This window comes from Pteropus alecto, unplaced genomic scaffold, assembly GCF_000325575.1.
Source record: "Pteropus alecto unplaced genomic scaffold, ASM32557v1 scaffold12, whole genome shotgun sequence".
Taxonomy (NCBI): domain Eukaryota; kingdom Metazoa; phylum Chordata; class Mammalia; order Chiroptera; family Pteropodidae; genus Pteropus; species Pteropus alecto.
In genome coordinates, this window is record NW_006432669.1 from 8,055,089 (window position 1) to 8,066,262 (window position 11,174).

Consider the following 11,174-nt stretch of genomic DNA (forward strand, 5'->3'; position numbering starts at 1 on the left):
TCATAATAAAATAGAATCAGTAATTAAACTCCTGCAAAAATCCTGGACCAGCTGGCTTCACGAGTGAAATCTACTAGAGTCAAAAAAAAAAAAAAAAAGAAAGAAAAGAAAAGAAAAAAAGAATATCTAACTTCTCAAACTATTCCAAAAAATTGAAGAAGAGCAAAGGCTCTCAAATTCATTCTACAAGTCCAGCATTACCCTGATAACAAAACCAGATAGAGACACTATAAAAAATTTACAGGTCAATATCCCTGATGAACATAGATGTAAAAATCCTCAAAAGAATTTAGCAAACCAAATTTAGCAGTACATTAAAAAGTTCATACACTGTGATCAAGTGAGATTTATTCCATGATAGAAAATTGGTTCAATAAGCATAAATCAATGTGATATATCGCATAAATGAAATTAAGGATAAAAATCATATGATGCTAGAATGTGCTGTATCAATATGCATTCATATCACGAGCACAGCCTTCTGGCTTCTCTAACAACACTGTTTGTTAGGTCTCACATACAGCTTGTATGCAATAGACATTTATTTAGTGAATCAAGTGAATAAAACCTGTACTCTGATTTAAAGTCAACTGAAAGTTTTTGAGTAGCTAATGATACCATATTACCATATATACATATGTCCCTTGAAGTTCTTTCACTCTGGTTCATTAACCATTTTCATCATTCGTTCGAGTTACTCCAGAATTCAGGCCAGGCAAATATGGTTTAAAAGATCATGACCAACAGTACTTTGACAATAATGCTTCCCTTATCACGCAAGCAATGGAAACAGTACATTTAATACTGGTGGTGCTATCATATCTACTTATTTACATGAGAATTACATTTTGCAACATTAAAAAGTTGCCACCAAATTCAATGTAAAAATTTCCTCTCACTCTTTTTGAGGGAGCATGGAAAGATGACAGGGTTTCAACTTAAAAAGCTCAATTTATTCACTTAGGATAAAAGCTATCTTTTAAACTATATCTGGTTATTTTCTAGCTTCTCCAACTAATAGCAGTATCTTTTTAAACAGTAAAGAACCTTCAAAATATCAACAAAAGAAATATGAACTATGTCAACAAAAAAATAAGGTATCTTTTCTAATAGAAAAACTGAGAAAAGTTAAACATATATTTAAACGTTCATTTTAAAACAATGGTGTTGTAATATTTTTATTTAATAAAGATCTATCGAAATTTATATTCATTGTAAGATTTAGACATTCAGAACTTTTCTAATAGAAAAAAAATCATTTCTTGTCTAAGACCCTTCAACAAGACTAAAGCTAATAAAAAACTGGGCATTTTGATTTTTCTATAAAATTACTTTATCTCCATTAGAAGAGTGAATTTTATTAATTATATTAAAGGAATATAAAGATATTATTGGTATACAGACATTGTAATTTTTAAAAAGTTCTATTTCTAATTATAGGATTAACACCTCCACAAGCAATTGCTACCCACATGTTTTCCTGGCCCGGCAATCTAAGATTTAGCCAAGTGAGAACTGCATCCTTGTAATTCTTTCAACTTCTTGACTCCTATAAAGTGGTGCTGAGGGAGCTAAAATAGCTTAAGTCACTGAAATCATTTTGTGATGATATGATTTAAATTCTCATTGTTACCCCCTTTATCTAGGTATAATTTAGGGAAAATAATGACTAGAGGTTCATTTCTGTCAAAATTATTTATGTTTAGGGATTTTGATTCTTAATTGACTGTAGATACCCTGCTGTACTCTGAATATTATTTTGATTTGTTATATAAATAGATCCATTCAGTTTTATTTTCAACTAATTGAGCTTGGTAAAATTAGAGTTTAGAAGGAACTATACATTTTTAAGAAGATTGTCAGTTTGTCTCTGAACTACGATAACGTCTGTGATTGAACACATAAACTTAAGCTATTCTTTAACTGTTTGATGTATATAATTCTTGATTCATCAATAAGATTCAGAGTGTTAGCTACATCTTTTGTATCTCCATAGCACAGAGTAAGGTCCTAGACAAATAGATAAATAACCTAGGATCCTAGATAAATATTTTGAACTGCTGAAATCCATACTATAACCTACCATTTGTAGTTAATTTACTGCATAGACTATTTTATTTAACAATCTACTAGGACAACAAATATAGTAAAATTTTTATTACATGCTACTATTTACATATGATTCTTACCTGGCAGTAATTTAGACCATTTGACTACTGAAAGAAGTTGTCTCTCGCCTAGCTGATTAAGATTTGTCAGCAAAGAACTGGAGGTATAAAGTTTGGTGTTGTCATGTCCTGCATAGATCATGTCAGGTTCAATGCTCATTAGCAGGTTGATCATTGCGGGAAACAACTGTGAGTCTTGATTTGGTGAAAAAGTGATTCTCTGGCTTAGGGCTTGGCTTTCATTTTGAATGCCCACTGGCTGTGGGAGAGCAACAGCATCTAGTGCTCTCATAACTCTGACTTTATTGAACTTTTTAAACTTTCGACCTACAGAGAGAAAAAAAAAAAACATTAATGTAAGTACATATCAACTGAATCTTCCAGCAGAGTATTATTTTTCTAAAATCTTAGAGTCATAATATTATAGGTTTTAGCATCAATCTGAAAAATGAAATTGAATAAGTAAAAATGTTAGGTCTCAGACTGGGATCGAAGAATTGATAATACCAGCATTAACTTGGTTAGTGGGGTATAGGTAATTACACCAATATCCAGTGGGGGTGGTTATTGAGCTTTGCATTAACATGTATGAAAAGCCAAGTGGCTTTTAGTAGAGACTAAGCTTAATATTGGTCAATATTCTGACAGGAATGTCCCCCAAAGCTAATTCTTTAGACCACATTAATTAAAAATCTTTAATAGATGTTGAATTTTCTTTTGAGTTTTTTTTTAAGACTCTGTTAAAAGATATGCATACACATATGCAAACCCCACAAAATTTTGTACACATTTTCAAGTGGGTTCATAGATCTCTTGAAATTCCTTGAAATCAATATATAGACTATTATGAGATCTAAGGACCCAAAATTAAGAATCTCTTCTAAATTAAAAGAAGAGAAAGTGTACACCCTGTGCTGGTCAGGCCATATTGGTATTTCTAGACAATTTTTAGGATTTCTACTTTGATGAATTGTGATGTTAGGAAGAAAAAATCTCTGATAGCTAGAAAAGTAGAAGATCTGTGTCATGAAGAGTGGTTGAAGGCAGTTAATGTTTGTTTGGCTGATGCCAGTTCACAGGCACACTGAGGTGAATTAGAAAAAGTCCTGGTGACTAGAGGACAGGCTGGATTTCAGCCTAACCTGCTCCGTGTCAGGCATAGGCTGCTTAACAGTATGAATTGGCTGTTCTGATTAGCTAAGAAAAAAAGGTTAAGGGAAACCTGATAACTATTTGCAATAATCTAAGCAGAGGTTGCAATCTGATGACTCTAATGCCTGATCTGGCCTATAGACATTTTGTTTGGCTCATACAGTGCTTTCCAGAGCTGTGAAAACATCCCTGATTACTTGGATGGCAGCAATCTGTTAGAGTTGCGTTGCAGCTGCTGCTGTGGAATGGCACATGGACAGATAATCCAATATGCTCCCATTCCCACCACAAACTGGTAGTAGGCTATTGGTCAATTTTCTGAAGTCTTGTCATTCTACTCAATTATGTTACCTGCCTGACCTCTATAAACATTTGATTTTGTGATTTCTGAGCTCAAGTATTGCCATAAAGAAAAGAACTACACTTGTTCTATAAAGTACCCAAGGAGTTGAGCTAGAACTTGTAGGTGACAGGGAAACAAATGCCAATGTCACTTTACAAAAAGGATTCAGAACTGTTTACAGAGATCAGTTGGGCTCCCTAGGGAAGGGATAAATCATTAGAGGGAAGGAAAGTAACATTTATGGAGTATGGGAATTTTAAGAGAAATGAAAGCAGCTAGATCAGAGTAAATAAAAAGTTTAAATAACTATTTTTACTTTGTCCGAATCCTCTACTGTAATAGATTAATTATGTCTAATAAATTTCTAGACAAAATGAAAAAAACAAAATAATGTTTATGGAGTATCTGCTGTATGCCAGGAATTTTATATATGTATCATTTAGCCTCACGACAAATGTGAAAGGTAGGTATTATTCATTCTATTTGTAGATTGAGAAAATGAAAAGTAGAGAAGGTGGTGTGCCTAGCATTAGAATGATAGAGCTCAGAGTTTCAGGAAGGGATTGCATGTTCATTTGGTGGGATTCTAGGAAAGAGGTTTAGGCAAGAGATTATGGGAAGTAGCACAAATGTTGAACTAAAATTTTTAAGGTTCATTCTAATCCTAAAATACTATGGTTAAGAGAAAATATGACATACACCTACTCCCCTTCTCCCCAATAATAACTCTAAAATGGTTTTTCTTCCAATGTACTTTAACCTCCTTTCTCTTTTTCATGCCCTTTTAGTTTTGGTTTTATTGGGATTTGATTAAATTACGAAATATTGGAATCTCTTTGAAAACCAAACTTTTTACACTTGGATCAGATTTTAGAGAGTCATACCCAAAACAAATTTCTTAATGTGCTGATTACATAATGCACAGTCTGAATTAATATAGCAGTTATTGTTTTGCTAGTGATCCAGTCTTTTCATGAGTTCCAGTTTTAAAAAGTGTACATGATAAAAGCAAAGTTTAAAGATGAGTTAATATTGAACTAGGCCATTTATATATATTATCTAATTTAACTTGCAGCTCATCCATTTGAAATAAATATTACCATTTACCTTTTAAATACGAAGAATCGGTTTACAGAGGCCAAGTAATTGGCTAAGTTTGTAAAGCTAAAAAATACCAGAGCAGAGCTATTAATCAATGGTTATCTTCCTTTATCCTTTCTTTCACTCATGAAACATTTATTGACTGGTTTTATGTGCCAGAGGCAGTTTAAGGTTCTGAAATTACAGCAGTGAACAATCAGATAAGGTATCTGCCTTCAAAGAGCTTATATTCTGGGTGGAAGATGGAAAAGGCCCGTAAAGAGTAAAATAATACCAAACAATGGTACATGCTATGAGTAAAATGTGTGTAATGTGATAGTGATTTGAGTGAATGGGGCAAGATTAAATAGTATGGTCAGGAAAAGACTACAGTCTTTTCAGTAGACCATAGCTGTTTTTTCCCCTCTGCAGGCTAATGATTCTTTCAAAGCTAATCAAGCAATATAAGTCAAAAGTGAACTTTGAACATCAGGAGAATTATGTTAAAGAATTGAAAAATGTATTAAGATATGTTTTCCTAAAGTGCTAAAAATGTTACATCTTGCCACCTCTACACTAAACCCCTTTCAATACCAGTTTGGTCTTCAGAAAATATATCTTAAGTGACATAATAACTCTTTGGGTTGCCCATATCTGGGTATAAATCCTGTCATTTAAAGCTTTACACCTGGGATTATAACTTTTTGCCCAGGTATCAGTTTATTCATATTTTAAATATGGCATTTACCTCCTAACACCACCATTAGCTTATGCAAGAAAATGTGTAAAGGACATGGTAGAGTGCTTGACACTCATTAACGTTGATTATAATTTTTAGAACTTGATTGAAAAGAAATGAGAGAGAAAGGGAAACTAAGTACTCAGTACGCATTTCATGGTGTTAGCGAGTGTTCCTAATCACCTATTCTACCCTCCCTCCAAAACTCAAATGAACAGCAAAGGCTTCTGTGGTCATATATGTTTAAATAATGCTGGATTTGAAAAGTTAAAGCAATATCCTTACCTAATTTAATATATCTCAGAACCTTTAATACATTGTATGGCTTATGAATCTCTAAGAAAATAATATTAATATATAATGTTTCCCAACTATATCTAGACTTATTATTTGATGAAAATCTTATTAATATCTCATGGAATTAACAATTCAGAAAACACTACTTTAGAAAATTTTTTTCTATGAGGTTTGTATGTGAGATCAAACCTATGATTTGGATCTCATTAATTACATTCTCAAGCATCCAGTCACAATTTTTTCTCTTCGCAAGTTAAATAAAAACAAATAGCTGTTTATAAAAAGGCAGTTAAGCTTAACTCCTAACTTTATATAAAATATGAACTGTAAATACACATGCACATCTGTGCTAATCTTATTTGAATTGCCTTTACTCTATCATATATTAGAGTAAAATATACAAATATGTTTTTTTTTCCTTTTTAAGATCCAGAGCCCAAAAGTGGTTGCAATTTAAATATGTAAACTCTGCAATCACATACACAATTGTAGCTACAAATAACATTATTTTCCCTTGGAGATATTAAGAAAAAGGTTAAAGACAGTTTCCCTGTCCTTTACTGTGATCTTCAATAAAGGTACCACCTCTTTGTCAGCTTTGTATATCCTCTTCAGTGGCTGGTAGTACCTCAATAAATAAATGCTGAATGAATAAAAGAATATATTATGTCTTCCTGACACCCACTCTGAGTAGCTTCCCTGTTGTTATTCTCTTTTGCTGCAATTATTTCATTCAGAGCCCACAACTTCCTCCACTTGGCTAATTGCCCCATGAGGATAGGGGCAGGTCTGTTTTATTTACCAATGTAGATCTGAAGCTTTACAAACTGTCTATTATATAGTGGATTCCCAATGAATATTTGCTGTTATTAAAGTTGTTTTGATTTAGCATAGAGCTTCAAATAAGAATATCACAGCAAGAGTACGAAGAAAGAATGTGAACAGTGTCCCTTTTTAAATATATCTACTGGATTTTATATAAGGTATTTTTTTTTTTCAAAGAAGTGATTCCTAACCTTCATGTAGAAGAACCACTATTAAATTCTATAAGAAACAAATCTATAGAACTTCTCATAATTGTACTTTTAGCATTTGTTGATTGAGAAAATAGATAATGGCAAAAAGACTTGGAATTCACTAGCAATTTAAAATGACTTTGGATTAATTACAGTATTTATATACTTTTGAACAATAATAGCACCTGGAATTTTGGGTAAACAAAATAGAGACTAGATATATGAGACCAGTACCCATCTCCACCCTACTATTCTTATCTCGCCCCCATCTATCTTCAAGAGAGGATATGCATGGGAGCTTGCATTGCTTTGCTGGAAAGAAGGAAAACTTGGGCTCAGATACTAGAGGGTTGTTATGGGGGTGTAAGAAAGCAGATGGAGAGAATGACTTGATAGTTGTATCTCTTTCAACCTGATGGATGTTGTTTTGAGGGATAGAATCAGAAATAACTGATTTTTTTTTGTGGCTTAGATAAACAGAAGATCTGGAGACTTTTTTTGTAGTTAATCTACAGTATGGTTACTCCTATACTTCCCTATTACAATGCATGAATTGCCTGTGGTCCTTTCATTTCAGCAGCACTAAAACTTATTCCTTCTCATCTACTCAAGGACTTGTCTTTGAAATCATTTGCCTTCTCAACTGCATCTTTTAATAGTCACTCTTATTCATACTCCACCCCATGGAGACACATGACTATTTCCTCTCCTCTCATTCTCCCTCTAACCCACTCTAGTCAGGCGTTTTCCTCCCTGTTCCAAAAAAATTGTTCTCAGTAAGATCACCAAAGACTTCTACCTGCCAAAAACAATGGTCAATTCTCAGTTCTCACTGTAATCAACCGATCAATGGAACGACACATATAATCACTTTTTTTAACACTCTGTTCACTAGAGTTCCACATACCTCATTCTTGTGGCCAATCCTTCAGTCTTCCTGGCTGGCTTTTTTTTCATCATTTGTTTCTAAATCTCGGAAAGCTCAGTCCATGAATTTCTCTTAGATATCTACACTTTCTAAGTGTTTGCATCTAGTCCTATATCTTTAATATAATCTATATGTGGATAGTTAACAAAGTTACAACTCCTGCCTCAACTTTTTCTGGAAACTCTAGACTCAACTATACAACTGTTACTCAATTTATATACTTGTATGCCTAATAAACACCTAAAACTTACTGTGTTTAGAACAGAACTTTGATGTACTGGCCCCCAAACTACAGATTTCAGTTTTACAACTCAATTTATATACATCTTCTGCCCCCAAACACTAGATCATCCTTGATACCTCACTTATTTTCTCACCTCATATTCAATTCATCAGCAAATCCTGATAGATTAGCTTGAACACATAACCAAATCCAATCTCTTTTCTACATTGCCACTGCTTCCACCATAATTTCATCACAGTTGGACTATTGCACATGTGCTGTCTGGTTTCCCAGTTTTCATTCTTGTAACTTATGGTCTATTCTCTACCCAGCAGAGTGAGCCTTTAAAAACTTAAATCAGATTACATTACTCCTTGTTCAATATCCTCAGTGGCTTCTCATTCTACTTATAATGAAATGCAAATTCTTTATTAAGCCTTACAAGATCCAACATAATATTGCATAGACAGAGATTACATAGAATATAGTTTATCTTACATCCCCCCCCCCCTTGTTCCATCTATATTGGAACTCATACTGTTCTTGGAACTGTTACTGTTATTGAGTGGATTCCATCTATATTGGAACTCATACTGTTCTTGGAACTCATACTGTTATTGAGTGGATTCTTTACAATGTTTATCCTACCTCAGAGCCTTTACAATGTTTATCCTACCTAAAATAGGCTTTCTCTAGATATTTGCATGGGTTTCTCTCTCGTGATTTATATTTATGCCTAAATATCACTTTATCAGATAGGCCATTCTTCCCCTTTTTATATTTCGATGTTTGCAACATATATGTCTACAATATACAAAGTATTCCTACAAATCAGAAAGGCATAGATATTTCACAGAGGAAGAAAAATATAAATGGGCAATAAAAATGCAAAAATATGATCTCATTAGTAACCAGAGAAATGTAAATTAAGACACAATGAAATACTTCCTACCCAGAATGGCAAGGACACATAATATAGCAACTCTTATACAGAGCAGCTATAGGGCGTAAACTGGTACAACTACTTTGAAAACAATTTAGCATTATCTAGTAAAGCCAAGATAAAAATGTTACAATCATCAATTCTACATCCAGGTGTATATCATACCTGTAGAAACTCTCGCATGTGAGCACCAGGAGACATATACAAGAATGTTCACAGCTGATACATACTGTAATATCCCTCAAAGTGGAAACATGTCTATCAATGTAAGAATGAAAAAATGGATTTCATAGGATGGAATAACATTGTGCAGCAAAAATGAATAAATCAAAATAATACACATTGAAATGAAAGAAATTAAATATACTGTTTGGAGAATAAGATCAAATTGCAAAAATATACATAACTTATGATACTATTTCTACAAAGTGAAAAAAACCTTCGAAGCAAAAGAACAAGATCAGATCAGGAAGAAATAGATAATCTGAAGGGATGATAACTACTAACAAAATCGAATCAATAATAAAAAAATCCCAATAAACAAAAGTCCTAGAACAGATGGCTTCACAGGTAAAGTTTACCAAACATTCAAAGAAGTGTTAATACCTATCATTCTCAAACTATTTCAAAAATTTGAAGAGGAAGGAAAGCTCCCAAACTCATTTTACAAAGCCAGCATTACCTTGATACCAAAACCAGACACTACAAAAAAAAAAAAAAAAAAAAAAAAATATAAGCTAATATTTCTGATAAACATAGATGTAAAAATCCTCAATGAAATATTAGCAAACCGAATTCAGCAATACATCAAAAAGAACATACACCACAATCAAGTGGGATTTATTCTGGGATGCAAGCTTGGTTCAATTTCCACAAATCAATTAACAAAATGGAGGATAAAAATCATATGATCATATTAATAGATGGAGAAAAAGCATTTGACAAAATCCAACATCCTTTCCTAATAAAAACTCTCAACAAAGTGAGGATAAGGAAACATACTTTAACATAATAAAGGCCATATCTGATAAATCTACAGCTAATATCATACTCAATGGTGAAAAGCTGAAAGCTTTTTTATTAACAGCAGAAACAAGACAAAAGATGTCCATGTTCATCACTTTTATTTAACATAATACTGAAAGTCCTAGCCACAGCAATCACACAAGAAATAAAAGAGATAGAAATTGGAAAGAAAGAACTAAAATTATCATTATTTGCACGTAAAAATATATATAGAGAACCCTAAAGAGCCCACCAAAAAACTACTAGAACTGATAACTGAGTTCAGTAAAAAGCAGGATACAAAATCAATATTCAGAAATCATTTGTATTTGTATACATCAAATGAATGATCAGAAAGAAAAATTAAGAAATGGTTTTATTTATGGTTGCATCAAAAATAAAATACTTAGAAATAAATTTAACCAAGGAGGTAAAAGATCTGTACTCGGAAACCTGTAAGACACAGAAGAAAGAAATTGAAGATGAAAATAAATAGAAGCATATACCATGCTCACAGATAGGAATAATTAACGTCATTATAATGTTCATACTACCCAAAGCAATCTACAGATTCAATGCAATCCCTATCAAAATACCAATGGCATTTTTCATAGAACTAGAAGAAATAATTATAAAATTTATTTGGAACCACAAAACATCTTGAATACCCAAAACAATAATGAAAAAAGAAGAATAAAATTGGAGGTATCACACTACCTGATAAACTAAACTACAGGCTATGATAATCAAAACAGCATGGTAATCACATACAGAGATCAACAGAACAGAATAGAGGGCCCAGAAATAAACTAACACCTTATAGTCAATTAATCTAAGATAAAGGAGGCAAGAATATACAATGGGGTAAAGATAGTCTTTTCAATAAATGGTGTGGAGAAAATTGAACAGATACATGCAAAAAAAAAAAAAACTGACCACTGCCTTATACCATACACAAAAATAAACTCAAAATGTATTAAAGACTTAAATGTAAGACCTGAAACCATAAAAGTCCTAGAAGAAAACATAGGAAGCAAGCTATTTGACATTAGTCTTAGTAATATCTTTTCGGATATGTCCCCTTAAGCAAAGGAAACAAAAGCGAAAATAAACAAAAGGGACTATGTCAAACTAAAAAGCTTCTGCACAGCTAAGAAAACCTTCAACAAAGTGAAAAGACAACCTATTGAACAGGAGAATATATTGGTTAAATAATCTATCCAATAAGGAGTTAATATCCAAAATATATAAGAACTCATATAACTCAATAACAACAACAC

At 32.6% G+C, this 11,174-nt stretch overlaps 1 protein-coding gene across 2 annotated transcripts in view; it reads right to left on the reverse strand.

Moving 5' to 3' along the window:
- PGR (progesterone receptor) overlaps nt 1-11,174 on the reverse strand; it is an 88,374-nt gene that overhangs the window by 22,914 nt on the left and 54,286 nt on the right. The window contains exon 4 of one of the 2 annotated variants that reach the window (XM_006907502.1): nt 2,190-2,495. The exons of the other annotated variant lie outside the window; for it this stretch is intronic. Within the exon in view, the coding sequence (XP_006907564.1) occupies nt 2,190-2,495 (306 nt within the window). The remainder of the gene's footprint in view (nt 1-2,189; nt 2,496-11,174) is intronic. 2 annotated transcript variants of the gene reach the window in all.